The sequence below is a fragment of the Staurois parvus genome, unplaced genomic scaffold, assembly GCF_062004578.1.
Source record: "Staurois parvus isolate SC_StPar_1 unplaced genomic scaffold, SC_StPar_1.0 ptg000097l, whole genome shotgun sequence".
In the NCBI taxonomy this organism is placed as follows: domain Eukaryota; kingdom Metazoa; phylum Chordata; class Amphibia; order Anura; family Ranidae; genus Staurois; species Staurois parvus.
The window spans coordinates 4,214,985-4,234,368 of record NW_028317893.1 but is presented as its reverse complement, the minus strand read 5'-3'; the positions used below and the strand labels follow the sequence as shown (position 1 = coordinate 4,234,368).

The 19,384-nt window shown below is 37.1% G+C and overlaps 1 protein-coding gene across 4 annotated transcripts in view; it reads left to right on the top strand.

Annotated features, from left to right (window-relative positions):
- PIEZO2 (piezo type mechanosensitive ion channel component 2) overlaps positions 1 to 19,384 on the top strand; it is a 439,610-nt gene that overhangs the window by 362,676 nt on the left and 57,550 nt on the right. For 2 of the 4 annotated variants that reach the window (XM_089671019.1, XM_089671017.1), the window contains exons 27-33: positions 2,111 to 2,207; positions 5,268 to 5,427; positions 6,119 to 6,208; positions 6,532 to 6,656; positions 7,535 to 7,606; positions 15,492 to 15,595; positions 16,861 to 16,959. In XM_089671019.1, the coding sequence (XP_089527145.1) occupies positions 2,111 to 2,207; positions 5,268 to 5,427; positions 6,119 to 6,208; positions 6,532 to 6,656; positions 7,535 to 7,606; positions 15,492 to 15,595; positions 16,861 to 16,959 (747 nt within the window). The remainder of the gene's footprint in view (positions 1 to 2,110; positions 2,208 to 5,267; positions 5,428 to 6,118; positions 6,209 to 6,531; positions 6,657 to 7,534; positions 7,607 to 15,491; positions 15,596 to 16,860; positions 16,960 to 19,384) is intronic. The other 2 variants (XM_089671018.1, XM_089671020.1) reach the window with 1 other exon arrangement.

The following is a 19,384-nucleotide window of genomic DNA, read 5'->3' as shown; positions in this document are numbered from 1 at the left end:
TTTACAGTTGAAAATGAAATTTTCAAAACAGTAACTGTTGTAAAATGTAGATAAGCTCAATTTTGCACAGGCTTTGAGGTTGATTTAGGAAAGGACTTGGGCAAACAACTGGACATTGAATTTGCAAGAAGAAGCACATTGTATGCTTACATAATTTACTATATGCCCACAGTGTGTGAGAACTTTCTAACAAGTGTGGTTTGTTATGGAATTTCAACTCCAGAGTCAGAATATATACTAGCTAAGCCATGATATGCCTGCAGAGTTTTTGGTACATGCCATTTAGCTTGGTGTATGCATAGCTTATTGCTTTTCTTCTTGGAAATTTCAATACATTTTTAGAAAAAAAATGTTAGCATGTATATTTTTGCTGAAATCTATAGAAGCAGAAGGCACAAAGGCAACATGTTTGTATCTTCAATATGCAGAGCCAACAAGGACTGCACTGTATGCTTTGAATATTATCATTCCTTAAAATACCTCTCTGAATTGGTATTAATTGTGAGGTTCTATGAGGTGTTTATTAAAGGCAACAGGAAACAGCAATTATAGTGATAGAGATAAAATATGAATTATTTGGGAAAAAATGCAGATTCAAGAAAAATAGGATTGAATAGTTAATTAGTGCCCAGACTGTGGACATTAAATTAGGCACATATTTTTAATAAGCAGTACAAGAGCTTTTAAACAATATTCCTGACCTCTGTAGCTGCTTGTAATGTAAAGTAATTAATTCTTAAAATACAATTCCAGTTTTAATTTCACTTTAAATAGTTCATTTGGGCCAAGTTGGCCGAAATAAACTATTTCCATTACAGAATGATGTGACCACTGTGTGTGCTGTTATGGACTGTAGTAGCATTAACTACAGTTAACTGCTATTAACTACTTTTAGCCAAAAAAGTTATTAACTACTATTAGCCTAAAAAGTTATATTTTAGGTAAATGATCCTGTTCCCTTAGCAATCATTTGGGAAAAGTGCTTATAGCACTGCAGAAATTAACTTTAAATAAAACCAAGAGACTTATGAGAACTGAAAAAAAATACTTTTAGTAAACAATAACTCAAAGAAATTTTTTTTTTGTTTTCTGCTAAAAAATGAAATACCTGTTTTGGGCTTTCTGACTGTTTAATTGAGTATATTTCTGTTATGTGATGCTACATCTATCTTGAAAGTTTTCCAAGGCCTTTTCTATATAGTAAATATATCTAAAGCAAAACAAACCCATGAATACACATGTAACAATTGCTTTAACCACCTTTAAGAAAAATTCATCAGATACCTTTATTGTTTTTTTTGCTATGATCATGCTGGCTGTATTTGACATTCTGTTGCTTTGAGATGCAATCATCACAAGTGGGATATATTTGCTGGGTTTTCTAGGCACAAATCCTTCCATTTATTGCTTTATCTGTGAGCAAGGCAATGACCCTTTTACCTTTCTAATGATTATCACATGGTATAACCTACTGTTTGACTTGTGTTACTTGAGAATATGTTACTTGCTATTTTTCAAAAAGGAAAAAAAAATGTTTTTGGATACATTCATTGTAGATCTCAATACTTCTTGTCTACATTTGTCTGCTGTAATCTCTGATACAGTATACTCTGGTTATTAGCAGATGTAGCACTTTGGATGTATTTTCCTGTCAACAGTTTGCTCAGCACTTTACAATATAAAGGGAGACAATACAGCAACAATACAGTTCAATACAAGAGGGATAGGAGAGCCCTGATTCTTGAAGCTTACAATCTAGGAGGGAGGGGCTAGTGGTACAAAAAGGTAGTAACTGTGAGGGATGGACTGGTTGGAAGAGTAGAAGATTTTATTATTAGCTGAGGGCAGGATAGGCTTCCCTGAAGAGACAGGTTTTCAGAGATCGCCTAAAAGTGAGCAGAGTAGGCGACAGTCTGATAAATTGGGGTAGAGAGTTCCAGAGGATGGGGAAGCTCTGGAGAAGTCCTGGAGACGAGCATGGGAAGAGGAGACAAGGGAGCTAGAGAGTAGAATTTACTCAGTGAAATCGAGTTGAAAAATAAAAGTTCATCAGATGACTATGTACACCTGTTTTTACAGCCTCTATTCTAAAATGAATTATATTTTTCAGATAGGAGCCTGTGGTTACATAAACTCCCTGATCGAAAACAGTTGCTGGTTAATTCAGGCATTCAGCTTGGCATGTACTGTGAAAGGTTATAACATCCGTAAGTAATTGAGTTAAATTAATTTTATGTAATTATAATAAAAATGAAAATCGAATGTACATACAAAAACTGTGTAGAAAATAACTAAGGCCATATGTGGTGCATTATTTAAAGGATAAATTCACATTTTGCTAAAAAAATAATAAACGCACATTTTTTTGAAGGTAATAAAATGTGCATTTATTATTTTTTGCTGCAGGAACCTGTAATCCATCAATGGTGCCATGCAGGTCTCCTGCATATCTGTCAGAATATCTGCTTGCCTGTATGGGATGTATGGGCAAGCAGATATACTGACAGAAAGAACCAATGAACTACAAGCCAACAGCCACTAAGGCTGTCAGGAGTTTTTCATTCATAAAGAACTGTGAATGAGTGATGTGGCCGGGCAGGTGGCGCCTGCACGTCTGTTTTTTAAAAATTTTGACAGCTAGCAGGGGGAGAAGATCTCCTGCTAGCTGTCAAAGTGAGTGAGCAGGGACCAGTCTATTCATAACATGTTACACCCTGAATATGGGTGTAATATATGACATGTTATGAAAGGTGAACTTATCCTATAATTCCATTTTAAGGTACCAGGTAACAGTTTACGACTTAAAAATCTATAATGTTTGAGGTTAGACTGCAGTGTTTTAGTTTTAGTTTTGTAAGGATGCTTGCTTTTGGACTTATTTTTCGCAAATTGAATGTTTTTTCTAGTTCAGAAGGTGTTAGATTTACAGACTTTAGGTCATTTTTTCCACAAATCAGCTGAGGTTTGCCTGAAGTCTCAGCTCTTACCAGAGTTCAGCAGCTCTGTGATGAACTAGATGTTAGAGTATGAACTGCCATAGCTACTTATTGTGGTTGGTATACTTAAAGTAAAATTCTAGCCTAAAGCTAACTAGTCATAAAAATGCCCCCCCCCCCCTCTCGCCCAACACTTATTCTGACTACCCTGTATAAAAAAAGATGCATATATTTACCTATTTTCAGCCTGCTTCAGTCTGGTGATGTAAACTGACTCCCCTCTGTTGGCCAGTGGTGGCTGCAGGGGAGAGGAGGGAGTGCTGACAATGGATGAGCCATGGGAGTCTATAAGTGACATCACTGCTCCAGGCTTTACCAATCATTGTGCGCTCTCTTCTCCCCTGCAGCCACCACTAGCTAAAACAAGGGATTACATGACTGGATGGAAGCTGGATGAAAATGCATGAGTATATGGATCTTTTTTATACAGGTTCGGCAGCAAAGGCATTGGAGGGGAAATTTTTAAGGCTAGTTAAGTTCAAACTGGAATTCTATTTTAAGGTACTGCTGTGCCTTAGCCCTCACGCCAAGACCTTTAAATCTTTTCCTCCAAAAGGAAGAAATGAACCCTTTTTGGGTGATTTTTTTTGGCTGATTTACTAAAGAATCTTGAGAATTATCATGTTAAAAGAAAATGTCTGTTTACTTACCGTATTTTTCGCTCCATAAGACGCACTTTTTTCCCCCCAAAAAAAGGGGGGGAAATGTCATTGCGTCTTATGGAGCGAATATGGAGTGGACGGTCCGGTATTTCCGCCGCCGACACCGTGTCAGAATACCGGGCTGGCCGCTCAGCTCTTCTCTGCAGCAGGACCTTACCTGTTCCTTGGTCCAGCGCTGTGCAGTCTTTCCGCACCGGCATTTTTAGTTTGGACAGGCGGGTGCCCACTGCGCATGCGCGAGAAGTGCCGCACTTTGTGAATGGCCCGGCGTCTTCTGCAACCTGCCATGTACCCAAGAAGACGCCGGGCCATTTACAAAGCACAGCGCTTCTCGCGCATGCGCAATAGGCACCCGGTTATCACAGCCGGGTGCCCACACTAAATGAGGACAACTCAAATTCAGGTACCCGCTCCCCCTCCCTTACCAAAGGTCCACAGTCTCTGGTCATCTCCTGTACTGTCTGCAGTCTCTTGCTCATCTGTACTGTCTGCAGTCTCTGGTCATCCCCTGTACTGTGTTCGCAGTCTCTGGTCATCCCCTGTACTGTATCCACAGTCTTTGGTCATCTCCTGTACTGTGTCTGCAGTCTCTGGTCATCTCCTGTACTGTGTCCGCAGTCTCTGGTCATCCCCTGTACTCTGTCCGCAGTCTCTGGTCACCTCCTGTACTGTGTCCGCAGTCTCTGGTCATCTCCTGTACTGTGTCCGCAGTCCCTGGTCATCTCCTGTACTGTGTCCGCAGTCTCTGGTCATCTCCTGTACTGTGTCCGCAGTCTCTGGTCATCTCCTGTACTATGTCCGCAGTCTCTGGTCATCCCCTGTACTGTGTCCGCAGTCTCTGGTCATCTCCTGTACTGTGTCTGCAGTCTCTGGTCATCTCCTGTACTGTGTCCTCAGTCTCTGGTCATCTCCTGTACTGTGTCCGCAGTCTCTGGTCATCCCCTGTACTGTGTCCGCAGTCTCTGGTCATCTCCTGTACTGTGTCCGCAGTCTCTGGTCATCTCCTGTACTGTGTCCGCAGTCTCTGGTCATCTCCTGTACTGTGTCCGCAGTCTCTGGTCATCTCCTGTACTGTGTCCGCAGTTTCTGGTCATCTCCTGTACTATGTCCGCAGTTTCTGGTCATCTCCTGTACTATGTCCGCAGTCTCTGGTCATCTCCTGTACTTTGTCTGCAGTCCATTGGTTCAGAATATTTTTTTCTTGTTTTTCTCCTAGAAAAACCTAGGCGCGTCTTATGGTTAGGTGCATCTTATGGAGTGAAAAATACGGTATTTCATTGGCATATCATCGGAGAATTGAAATTAATATTCACACAATTTATTATTTTAACTTTCCCAAATCCTTTAGTAAATCAGCCTCACTTCTTTTTTTTGGCCATAGTAGCTTGTTTTCATAATGCCATTTACTGACATATTGGTGTGTTCTAGAACATGTTTCTATACAATGTCAATGCGGTTTCTGACCTTTTTCAAGGTGACACATTCTTGCCCAAGTATTAATTCTACCATTCAACAAAAAGACACATTTTGCCAGTTTTATAGATGAATACTTTTTTGTGACATAATGGGACAGTATTCCATATATTCATATATATATGTCTATTTTTAGCTACGGACCACAAGAATTGTCAGTTGCCAAGTGGTGAAGCTGGAATAATCTGGGACAGTATCTGTTTTGCTTTTCTGTTATTGCAAAGGAGAGTTTTTATGAGTTATTACTTCCTACATGTTGTGGCAGACATCAAAGCTTCTCAAATACTTGCATCAAGGTATGTATATAAGTAAAACTTGCTTGTTTGTAAGGCTCTATGCACACTGAGCGGTTTAATAACGCTGGTAACGTTAGCTATGTAAAGTCGCATTTTCAGCGTATTTTAGCATTTTTGTATTAGCATTTAGCAGTGTTTTTTTGGGGGGGGGTTTTAGTTCTTTTTTTACCAAAAAAAATATATATTTTTTTAAAAAGTCCAAAAACGCATGTTTGCCACGATTTACCGCGTTTTTCCTTGTTTTTCCGCATTAGAGCGTTTTACAGCTAAAAAACTCCTCTATAAACCCACTAGTCCTGGGTTTTTTTTCCAGCCAAAAAAACGCCCCTGCCAAAAAACGTTGATTACAGTCTATGTGTGTATGGACACATAGGATAACATGCTGGGGAATTTACTGGCTGTAGAAAAAATCATCAAAAGCCAAAAACAGCCGCTGTAAAAATGTCCAGTGTGCATGAGAACTAAGAACTCTATGACACATGAACGTTGAAATGGAAGCACCCAAATTACTTACTATGCAGTTCTCTTTTGCTTCCCTTGCTAAAATGTACAGTTTTGCAAATAAATAAATAACCATAGAACAAAAAAGTGAATGTATTTATAAACAAAAACAAGCAAACACACACATATCCATGTGTGCTGTAAAGTGTTATTTTAGAAAAAGTCCAATTGTTAACATTTTTTTTTTCAGAGGAGCAGAACTCTTTCAGGCAATAATCGTCAAAGCTGTCAAAGCAAGACTTGAAGAGGAAAAAAAATCAATGGACCAACTAAAGAGGCAGTATGTGGATTTGTATCTGGCCTTTTTACAAATCATGGGAGGTGATATATCTGTAAAATGGGTGAAGCACAGGTCTTGCCCTTCGCAAACAATAAGATTTCAGCTCAGCTAGTGCAGTGCTGACAATAGGGTGGTTGCCGTGGATAACATCTTATATTTCTGATTCTGATTTTTAAAAATGTCCCCCAGAAAAATTCCAATAAACATGCTTTATAAACCTTAATGTTCATATACTTCCTGAGCAAATTCATGTTGTATTTGCATAATTGGCACTTTCTGTCTTTGGAGCGGGATTTGAGCATAATAGTTTTCCATTTTACCAGGATGGACCGTATTAAAGCCAGACAAGAAAAATATAAAAAAGGTAAAGAAAGAATGCTAAGTCTGGCTCAGGAATCTGGAGAAGGTCAAGAAATCCTACCCAAGCAGGAAGATGATGATGATGAAGGTAAATATGGGAATTGTTAACAAAGGAGTGATCACAGTGTAAGCAAAGTTAGCCACAAAAATACTTTTTTTTTTAAGTTTCACGGCCACCTATTATCAGTGCTAAAACTTCTGTCTTCATTACAACAGCTTTGTGATTTTAGTACTTAAAATTTACATAAATTATTATTATTATACAGTATTTATAAAGCGCCAATAGTTCGCTCAGCGCTGTACATTACAAAGGGGGACAGAACATGTGACAGAACAATACCAATACAATGTGATACACGAGGGGTTCGAGGGCCCTGCTCTTTCGAGCTTACAATCTAGGAGGGAGGGGAAATTGCAGATATTTATATATTGAGGAAAACCTACTTTGATAATACAGGGAAACCCACTGTTATTCATGCAGGTCAAATAGGTTTATTTCCAAGCAAAACACATCTGAGAATATTTGAAGATTTGTCAACATAACACAACACCCTCCGCATCCCCTACAAAACCACAACCTAACTACTAGCAGTCAACATGGAGTAGGTTTATGCACCACCTTACACCACTCTTTCTTGTACCACCTTCCAAAATTTGAGGGACAGGTCCATCACTTGATCCACTACTCACTTACAGTTTTACCTAAAGTCCATCTAAACCTGCTGATTACCCCCATGGATGCTTTTACTATAGAATATGGGACCAGAGGGGACTGTCTTGGGACTAAACAGAGTTGCTTCTTTCCACCAGTACTTTTCATCTAAGCTGTAAAGACTTAGCCCAGAGTACCATTTACCCTATCAATTGAATATATGTGTCTGAATTGTCTGTATGTAAATGTACTTTGATGTGTAATGCAATGAGTTTATTTTTTTCCAATTAATGAATGAACATATTTCATTTTAGGAGAAGCAGACAAAGAGAAAGTCAAGGGCAAAAAAAAGCAGTGGTGGCGGCCTTGGGTTGATCATGCTTCCAGTAGGTTTTCTCAATCATTTATAAAATATATGGATTCACTCCTTATATCCTTGACCAGAAACTTTTGTTTGTTTTCTCTGCATGGTTTTAACTTTGTTACTCCACAGATTGTTTGTATAGTATAATCTTTAACATGACAAAAATAAATTAAATGTGCGCTTTTGTACAAACGTTTGAGAGACTGACTTTAACCCTGTATACCTTGCTGCTAACTAGCTAAATCCCTATGCTTGCCAGTATTACCATCTAGCAGATGATCCTCAACCTAATCTTGTAAAAATACAGACCAATGAGTTCTTTGCCAACTTGCCAGTGAAACACAGGAGGGAGGTTGTGAACAACTTAATAAAGTTGATTGCAAGGGATTAATGTAAATTAAAGTGTTACTAAACACACAACAGTAAAATCAGTCTGTATATGTATATTAATCCTCCTCAATGTGTAAAAAGGCTGTTTGATGCTGTCTTCTCTGATCTTCCCCTTCTTCTATTGTCCCTAATCCATCTGCTGATAGAACAGAGCCTTGGGGGCAAGCTGCACATGATTCATTTGGTGTGTTTTGCTAGAGAGTTTTTTTCTTTCTTGGGAGAGTGCAAGTGATCAGCACAGTGCCAATAAGCACTGTACAGACAGAGGGTCATGGGTTATGCAGCCTCATAGGACAATCAGGGGAGCATGTAAACTCCTAAAAGCTTTAATCAATGCTCTGCTGGACACTAATAGAAATCACAAGACTGCTCTAACTGCTGAGAAAAAGTATTTAGCTGTTTATATTTACTAAAATGTTTGTATTTCCATGTGTATTTCCATTTCTGTGTATTTTGGGAGACCAGATATAATAGATGCAGGGTCCTGGGTTTAGTAATAAGGCTTCATGGATGCCGTTAGAACTGATTTTACTTGTTACCCTAGGGTTCCAGAACCTATGTCTAGCAGTCATGATGCAAAAATCAGGAACAATTTTAAAATTCTAAGTGCAGATCCACAATCAGACCAGAAATAAATTGTCTAAAAAAGAAGATGATTATGATGATGTTCACAATTAGTTCATAATGGCATTTCATTTGGGGACAAATACTCTCTCTCTACTTAATCACCAATAATATGGAGCTACCAGTTTGGCTTCTCCTTTTTTTCTAATGCCAAATTCCAAATGAAATACTGTTTATTCTAGTAATCTCTTAAAATATAAGGCAAACTCCATTACCCACATCTAAATTCCCTCTCAAAATTATTTTTGGATTTGTTTTCCTATATAGGGATATATAGGCAAAATAAAAAAAAACACCATTTCAGGAAATTTCTGTGTATTGACATTTTAGACATATGAGTGTGGTTTACTCATTAATGCCCATGTACAGTGGGGATCGAAAGTTTGGGCACCCCAGCTAAAAATTTGTATTAATGTGCATAAAGAAGCCAAGGAAAGATGGAAAAATCTCCAAAAGGCATCAAATTACAGATTAGACATTCTTATAATATGTCAACAAAAGTTAGATTTTATTTCCATCATTTACACTTTCAAAATAACAGAAAACAAAAAAATGGCGTCTGCAAAAGTTTGGGCACCCTGCAGAATTTATAGCATGCACTGCCCCCTTTGCAAAGCTGAGACCTGCCAGTGTCATGGATTGTTCTCAATCATCGTCTGGGAAGACCAGGTGATGTCAATCTCAAAGGTTTTAATGCCCAGACTCATCTGACCTTGCCCCAACAATCAGCACCATGGGTTCTTCTAAGCAGTTGTCTAGAAAACTGAAACTGAAAATAGTTGACGCTCACAAAGCCGGAGAAGGCTATAAGAAGATAGCAAAGCGTTTTCAGATGTCAATATCCTCTGTTCGGAATGTAATTAAGAAATGGCAGTCATCAGGAACAGTGGAAGTTAAAGCAAGATCTGGAAGACCAAGAAAAATATCAGACAGAACAGCTCGCAGGATTGTGAGAAAAACAATTCAAAACCCACGTTTGACTGCACGATCCCTCCAGAAAGATCTGGCAGACACTGGAGTTGTGGTACACTATTCCACTATAAAGAGATACTTGTACAAATATGGTCTTCATGGAAGAGTCATCAGAAGAAAACCTCTTCTACGTCCTCACCACAAAAATCATCGTTTGAACTTTGCAAATGAACATATAGACAAGCCTGATGCATTTTGGAAACAAGTTCTGTGGACCGATTAGGTTAAAATTGAACTTTTTGGCCGGAATGAGCAAAGGTACATTTGGAGAAGAAGGGGCACAGAATTTAATGAAAAGAACCTCTGTCCAACTGTTAAGCATGGGGTTGGATCAATCATGCTTTGGGGTTGTGTTGCAGCCAGTGGCATAGGGAACATCTCACGAGTAGAAGGAAAAATGGATTCAATAAAATTTCAGCAAATTTTGGATGGTAACTTGATGCCATCTGTGAAAAAGCTTAAGTTAAAGAGAGGATGGCTTCTACAAATGGATAATGATCCTAAACACACCTCGAAATCCACGGGGGATTACATCAAGAGGCGTAAACTGAAGGTTTTGCCATGGCCTTCACAATCTCCTGACCTCAACATAATTGAAAATCTATGGATAGACCTTAAAAGAGCAGTGCGTGACAGACAGCCCAGAAATCTCAAAGAACTGGAAGACTTTTGTAAGGAAGAATGGGCAAAGATACCTCAAACAAGAATTGAAAGACTCTTGGTTGGCTACAAAAAGCGTTTACAAGCTGTGATACTTGCCAAAGGGGGCAGTACAAGATATTAACTCTGCAGGGTGCCCAAACTTTTACAGACGCCGTTTTTTTTGTTTTCTGTTATTTTGAAAGTGTAAATGATGGAAATAAAATCTAACTTTTGTTGACATGTTATAAGAATGTCTAATCTGTAATTTGATGCCTTTTGGAGATTTTTCCATCTTTCCTTGGCTTCTTTATGCACATTAATACAAATTTTGTAGCTGGGGTGCCCAAACTTTCGATCCCCACTGTATATATAGTTTGCAAAGTTTCACTGGCAGTCTTTTGGCTTACATCTTAGTCTTGCAGTAGACAGTGATACAGTGTGATTCAACTAGATTGATGTCTGTAAAGAAAGGCTTTGTCTGTAGAGAAAGACTGGGGGAAAAGCGTGTCGTACATCCTTTAGTATTGATCTGTAGGCAGCTTGTTCATTGTGAGTTTATCTGTGACTGTGAACTACTGTACGTGTACAGTTCATGTTGTGGTGAAAAAACTCTGTCATGTTTCTCTCTATTTACTCCTGGCATTACAGGAATACTAACTGTCAGATGTCATCAATTAAAAATTATCTTACCCATGTCACACAGTCATTTAAATCCAAAGAACATTAACATTGTATAATTTATCCCAAGTTTTGTATGTTTGATTTTGATAGGACAAATTGGCATGTAATTGCAAACTAAATCTGTGGAGTTACAAACAAACTATGCCAGTGTTTCTTTCTCCTAAATACAAAATTGACAATATTGTTGAGACCCATCTCATTTTTAGACTGTACGTTATGATGTTGGCCTATATTTCCTGATTACCCTCTGTTAAACTTAATTTCTTTTAATAATGTATCTAAAACGCTTAGGTCAATATTGCTACCATAGCGATAATATAGGCCAACATGTTTATATTATAACCTCATTGCTGCTGATGGAATCAGCAGTTTAGTTCCCTGGCAACAAAGGGGTTAAACGTATGAATGCTGTGAAGTGTATTTGGACATATACTGCCAGGATTCTGCTGTGTTGTACATAGCATATTTTCCATTTAGCATGCTTTGTTGGTTCTTTTGCATAAACTATCACAATGGTATATGTCACATTTATGCTTTACATTGGTAAGAAACGTCTTCCTAAGTTTATTAATAAGGGTCTTATTCAAATACATGCTCTACAACAGATCCACTGACATGGTGAATATTTCTCTTATTAATATTTCATTTACATGTATCGTGAGAATATATCCTCAGTAGTTCCGCAATGAGTATGAGTCATTTGAGCATTCAGATTACGGTTTGGATAGGCTTTGTAATATTTGGGTACTGTCCTTTTGGGTAGCAATGATTATGGCATTAGTTATTTTGGCACCACTGATATAAGCCACTGTTTATAATACCATTCTGTAAATCCATTTTAGATCCAAAGCCCTGGCACTTATAGCCATTACTTTGTTATCCTGCTTATTAAAAGTGTTCTTCTGTCTGGCCTTGATAATAGTGCCCATTGCTATCCAGAAGCTGACCATCCCCAGGCCTAATGTTTAATGTTATTGCCCAAATGAACAGCTCCCCTCTGCAATGTATTGCTGTCGTTTGCCCTCATTATTATATTAAACATTTACATTTCACCAATAAGAGAGTATAATATTAGCCTACGCTATACTATTAATTGCACTAATGCTTCTTGGTCATGCCATGTCCCAAGTAATAAATTACAGACATGTGATTTTTATTGTAGTGGCCAATATACCATTCATTTAAAGGAAGTTCCTAAATCACAAATAGAGTTTTTATGCTCTAACATCTATATAATATTTCTTTGTGTGGCCATGGTTCATTTTAAACCATCTCTGGAAATTTTGAATGTTGAAACTACTTAATTCCTAATAAACAAGTCAACTTTCTAAAATGAGTTCTGTGGTTTGACTGAGCAGATGTTAGTATTTGTAATGGGTCTGTTTGGTATAGACTACTGCTGCTTGTACAAGAACCCCTACAGTTATTACTGTAAGCAGGACTTATTTTTATACTTACCAGAAATCCTGGTAGCGTGAAACCTAATACATGACCCATGAGCTGTATACACAGGATAAATATGTCTGGCAAAGTCACATAGTGATTCATTTAGATATGTTATCCTACAATTTGTAGCCATAATTTTATATCACAGATAGATCAGATTTGTTAAGTTCCCTAGGAGAAAATTACCTTCAAGTGAATTTAGTGTTAATATTGTCTTATCTTGGCAAAATTCTAAATGCATTTTTGAATATTTTTTTATATAGACTGAAAAGGGTTACTAAAATAAATCTATCAATTTACAAGCTGGCTCATATGGGAAACAGACCTGTTTTAATTGGTGCATGTCAGCCCATTTCATGAATTTTAAGAAATCATTAATGAAATAGACATATTAATAAACAGTATTTATTATACTGATTCTAAAGGAGAATGCAGGGAAAGAAGTTGAAGGAGGTACGAGACAATAATTTAAACTCACCAAAAGTAAAATTATTTTAGGAATAGAAAAAAATTACATACAGTTAGATTTCTGTTTAATGGATGATAAATAATGAGGGCAAAATAAACATTCATCATTGGTTTCTCTTCATTTTTATCACGGTAACTGTCATCTGGGTGTTAAGCTTAAGTCCTTGCTTAACACATTCTTTCTATGTAGAAAATAATGGTGCGGCTGCCTTCACATATTGCTGGTCATCTTTCATTTTGCTGTGTGTATGTTTCCTTAGGCTTGATAAAAAATACAAAGTATAATAAAAAAAAATGTTCTGCTCAAGGATATAAGGTTTTCAACATAATAACATTAACATTAACATGGAGGCGTAAATGGTCTTTCTTAACTAACAGGCACTAATTGATGCTTAGACATTTACTCTGCAGTCTGCATTTCTTTGTTTGCACTTTAAGATATTATCTTAAGCTTTTATTTTAACTTATAGATGTTTACAACTTATTGGCTGATGTTCTTGTTTTCTCTCCCAATTGTTATGAAGTTAAAGTGCTGATTAAAGTCTAAATCCACCTAAATGAAAATATCAGTTTTGAATATAAGCCAGCTGAATAAGTAATCAAAGAGCTTCTCAGATATCTTGTAGACTCATAATAATTCACCTTACAGAAATGGAGAATACAGTAGGGGATAGTTGACACTATTGTTAGTCCAAAAGCCATGTGAGAGTTCTGACCATGCTGAGGTTGGGAAAAGCTGGGATTTTACCAAAGGAGATTAGTAAGGCCACAATGAATAAGGTGGCAAATGGTTTTGTCTGTTAGCATATACCCAAAATTGTTCAAATCCTAATGGAAGTTTTCATGTGAGTAACTCATATACCAATATTTTTCTCAAATGCTCTGACATGATATTGGCGGAGAAGGGGGATAATCATTCCTTAATTATGGAGGAGTATGAGCATTTAATCTGACATTTGAGGATAGCAGCAGTGCTTTACATGTGAACAGGAAAAGTACACTGTGCTCTCACTACATTCACCTGATGTCACCTTTTGACCACTTATTTGCTGAAAATGGGTATCAGTTCTGTATTTATGCCATGTGCCATCTCATATCAAACAGTACAATGCATATGAACTTTTACCAAAGCATTTTTTCTCTATACTCTGCATTAGGGCAAGGGAAGTACCTGCAACACCTAAAGGATTGTATGCTATAGTATATTTTGTTGATGGGTTCTTTACACCCCCTGATGTAGGAGAGATTCAAAACAAGTTGGTTCCTGTATATGAACCATCAAGTTACTTATAGATATAAGAGAATGTTTGCATCAGGTATAGGGAATGGGAAACTTTAATGCCTTCCTGAGCCTTCTTGGGGGCAAAGTTGACAAGGCAGGTTGGATTTTTTTTGTTTTTTTATTGTTTTCCCTGAAATAGGCCAGCATCAGGAATAACTGTAGAGTGCTTCAAATGCATCTGCATGTTTGTTCAATCATCTTTCATTCAAAAGGTTATTCAGTGGCTGGATCATGCATGAACTTCTGCCATCCAAAGTCTGTAGATATTAATTTGGTCATAGAAATCTTAACTAGATGTGGTTTAATCACTATCTCAGATTAACAACTGTCATTATGTTGACAAGCTTATGTACTGTATATAAACATAAGAGAAGCATTTATGTGACTCAGTTTTCAGTAAGTACTAGTCATTCGATTTTAGAGAATTTATAGGCACAGGCTAAGAAATAAAAAGGCTCTTTTCAAACATCATACTATAGTAAATGTGTAGAAGGACCTCTAGGAACAATCACCGGATCAACACTGTGAAAAAACACCTCAGAATTACATAGAGTTAATTACATTTGTTAATGTCTGTGCATTTGTTTTCATTTTATTGTAGCATTTAAAGCTTATTTCATTACACAAAGAAAGATTTTCACAAAGATTTTCCATGCTCTAAAATACATACATATCATTTTTAAGGGATATCGTGTCCCCACCTTTAGTGGGTCTAAATTCCCTCTGTAAGAGCAAAAAATGTACCTGTCATGCTTTATGGCAGGGTATAGGCATTTTATTGCAAATAATGGAGTCCACAACATGTATGGGCAGGAGGAGGAAGATATTGAAGTCTAGCAGGCTGCACACCGAAGATCTCAATGGAGCAGGGACAGGTAAATATATACTCTTACAAAACTGCTGGGGATTACGGTCCTCTAAAGCTTAAGCAGGCCGTGGGTTGCAGGAAAGAAGATTGCTCAATTCCCCCATCAACACAGTCAGTGTTGATAGGGAAATCCCTCTCAAGGAGCTATTGTGTTCTCCAGCTGGGGGCATGAGGAGCTGTCCCTTCTGGGAAAACACAGAGATTGTTTCTAGTGGCTATAGCCATTGGCAATAATTGCATGTACAAATTCGACATGCTGGTTGTATCCAAGTCATACAACAATCAAATTGGGTACAATCATCCTGCCCATAGATGGTTCAATCTGGTCCCTGCTGAACCGGCCAGGATTCGAACCATCTATGGCCGGCTTAGGTACTCATACAAAAACACTTTTCAGCAGTTTACCATTAACGCAGCCACTGACCTTTTCTGCTCCCTGATTGCAGTGTGTACATTGTGTTACGTTATCACTTCTTGAGACTATCAGACTTTTGTAAATGATCAAGAGATGAGTAACTACTTTATCTTGCTTAGTGGTCAGAAGCGGTGATTATTATTTATTTGAGACGGACAGTGAAGAGGAAGAAGACGATGACAATAAAGATGAGGATGAACCAAGGAGGAAATCTGCTTTCCAGGTAGGTTTAAAGCAGGAAGTGTAAGCATTGTGCACGATTAGCACATTTTCTATAAGGGAACGCTTGTATAATTTTGTACATAGAGTGTCTGGTTCTGTTTTTATATGTTTACTGCTGAAATGAACACTCGATTCATTCAGTTTCAATGCTGCTTGCCCATAGCATTGACAAAACCCTTCATTGTGAGAAAGGTGTTTTTGGTATAAGCCTGTCTTCACTTTTACTGGGAGAAATTCTGAAAAATGAAAGTTTTAAATCAAGCTTTATTTTTCAGTAAAACAGGAAATAAGAAAGTGAAGAGGCAAATTTTGGCATTGCTTTAATTTGCTTAATCTGTGATACATTTTATTAAACTGATAAGTTAATGCCAGTTTTTTTCCTTCAGGGTAATAATTTATATGGCAATTGTGTATAGAAGAAGTTGAAATAATATTAGGATATCTCACCTAAATGGGTTTTCTAGCACGAATAGCTTAAAGGCAATGATTGTTCAAACTCTTAAAACTTTTACTAAATATATTTTGTCTGTTGAGCCTTTTAGTTTGTTTTTAAAATTCACAAGCATAAGCTGTTATGTATTTTCCATTAACTTTGTGAAAAATGTGCTCTGTTGATTTATATTTATATGCTCCTATTGCAGAAAATATAGCAGAACATGCTTAAACTGCTCTGAAATGGGTGGCAAAAATTGAAAACTTTACATATAGGCTTTTAGCTAGTAATCATGGAAGGAAGAAATGCAATCATAGTAACATATTTACTAAAGGTATTCAGAGATTATGTCCTAGCCAATAAATTAAAGTCAACTCAATAAATAGTAAGAACTTGTCATCACTCAGTACTGTGACTGATGATCTCGGTGCTGCTTGCTTTCAAGGGGAGTGTGCAGCAGAATAAGGGTAAGTAGTATTAGAGTTTAGGCTGGGGTTAGGTTTGGTTGTTGATATACCTAAAAGTTCTAAAAGGATACACCTGTGAGCAGGTAAAAGAATTTGCATTTCAATAACTGCTCAATAAATAAATACAGCACAGGTAAAATACATTTTGTTGAACTGGCACCCCCATGCATGATGTTTTACCAACTTTATCACAAATAACTTCTGCTTACGTTCAAACACACACATCATATATACAGTCAATAATATGTGCTCACAACTAATGTTAAGCTTGCTGTCAATGTGCTTTTCTATGTGGTTTAAGATTTAGTCATTATCATTAATGTTCATTGTTTTCTACTAATTCCTATTGCTTTGTCCTTCTTTTAGAGAGCTATTGGAAAATTTGCTTCAGCCATTTTAGCCTTGCCAAAGTCTGTCATTAAACTGCCTAAAACAATTCTTCAGTATTTAATCAGAGCTGCAAAGGTATACATCAGGAATCTCAATAGTATGTACAAACTGTGCTGTAGGAGTAGCGTGTTAGTGTCTATACCCTCTCAAATGCCTCATTTGTACTTTCTCCATATGCATTTTCTGGGCATGTATGTAAACAAATTTTGGAATGCTGACTACAATTTGATAATCTTACGATTTATTTAGTCCTCTGCCAATATATTTTTCAAAATACATGCCTTTTATTCAGTGTTGTTGCTGGGGAAATGCAAATGTAAGCATTGCTCTCTTTCCATGATTTCATATTTATTGTTGATTAATTGTAGCATCATGCATGCATCCTCAAGGGTAGATAGTTTTTTCTACATTCTTCTCAGAAAGCTGGTAAGACTAATGTTAAATTAGGCAGTCTTGCTTAATTAATATTGTTGATTTTTTCAAACAACAGGCTGTTATACCATATAGTTAAGGTGTGTACATTACTCAGATGTAAGATTGCTGACAGCTTCTGTGGTACATGAGTGGTGCAAACCACCAGGGAAAGTCTGGTGTTAGGTGTTGTTAAATGTGCTTGGTGTGGATAACCTCCCCATACAGTATGTACACCAATCAATAATATTTTAAAAGAACTATTAAAATATCTTTGTTTTGGTATAAAGAATTGCATCCCTCAGATATTGATGATTCATAAGAATGTTACCTATGTTGAGTGGGTGGCTTTTACCAATTGGCAAAGACAAAGCTGGCAGCATTTTTGCAAACGTTTTCTATTTTTCTGGTCAATGCTGTGTTATTTAACGATGCTTGGAAAATGCCAAACCCAAAAGTTAATCAACTACAGTATATAATAAAAATGAGCACCGAGTCCTAGTGTTCCAGTGTAAAAAATATTGGCCAGTCCTGGATGGCCAGTTCATGGTATATTACTAATTTTGTGATGGCCAATGAAGTAATATACTTTCAATTCCTAATGTCAAATAGAAGATTAATTGCCAAGACACTTGTAAGGGCTTGTGTCAATGGGCAAAGGCACTGTTAGTTACATAATTACATCACTATGAGACATTTCTAACATCATTCAGTTTTTTTATTACACGAATATACAAATGCAGGTTTGTTTATTGGAACTTTATTGGAATTATGCAACTGATGAATCCTGATTTCCTTGATTTGTGAATGGCATGTTTCCTTGCATAGTTGACAGATATACATGCAAGTATCAGAGTGAATCATGCATTTGTGACATTGCATACTCTGTGGATAGACCATCAGGTATAAGCCCTGCATCAGCTTTTACTCTTGTGGGTATCTAAAAATGACAGACATGTTATGTCAGGACTGTACTCAGCTTCCTGTTCTATACCAGACCTTTCCATGGTGTTTTTTAGATTTGATGGGGAATGAATGGAGCCAACAATTTGATACAGTACTCAAGTGTCTGATGTACTGAAATGTAAACTGAGGTAACATCCATCAAGTTAAAGTTGGCTCAATTTACTAAACTGTAATGCAAAGAGTTAACCTCGGGTTCATTTTATTAGCCATTTCAGATTTAGCATTAAAGGAAAAGAGGCCAGCTATGGGACTGCAGGCCACAACCCTGCAAACATTAACAAATATATATAATAAATAAGCAAAAGACCAAACACATTAATGGCATTAAAAAGACCGCAGCACTTTATTGGTTTATTTGGAATTAGACAATAAATGCACCAAAAGATTATTCTATTGTAAATCATCCTATGTTTCAATAAATAACAAAACCATTAGCTCAGTTTTAGAACCCAAGCATAAGTTTACAGCAATTACAACAATGCCCCCCTTGGAATCCAAGGTGGCAGCTAACCTCATAAAGTACCTGCGACGGGCAAGAGGGTGAGAACTCTTTTGGAACAGCAGGTCCAGTGTGAAGAAATTCCTTTCCCTCCATTCGTTATATATGATCCCAGACCTTCCAGCAATTTCCAAGAATTTCCATTGGTTGGAATTTTCACACAGCCAATATTCCATTTTTCTTAAAGGGACAGCTTAACAAAAATGACCATGTCTGTTATTACACATTAAATAACCCTAAAAACACCTAAATGAGAATGGAGGGCGGCTGCAGACCCATAAAGGTGGGGCCAAAGAGTTGTGCCCCCCTTGAACATTCTACTGTAAACTCTCACTTTCATATTAACAGGTTGATTTCCAATGTGTTCATATGCTCCTGAAACTGATATATAACAATTTGTGTCTTAGGTCTGTTGTATTTACTTATGTTTTAGGTCTGATAAAATACTGTGCATTTGACAACTGATTTGAATCAGTAGTGTACAAAACAGATGTCATACTGTTATTTCAAAAATAGCATTTCCAAAAATATTTTTAAAACATTGTTTAGGCAAGTTAGGTTGAGTACTTATTCTTCAGAAGACTTTCATGGGTAGGAACAACCATTTCCTTATCTTTAATGGGA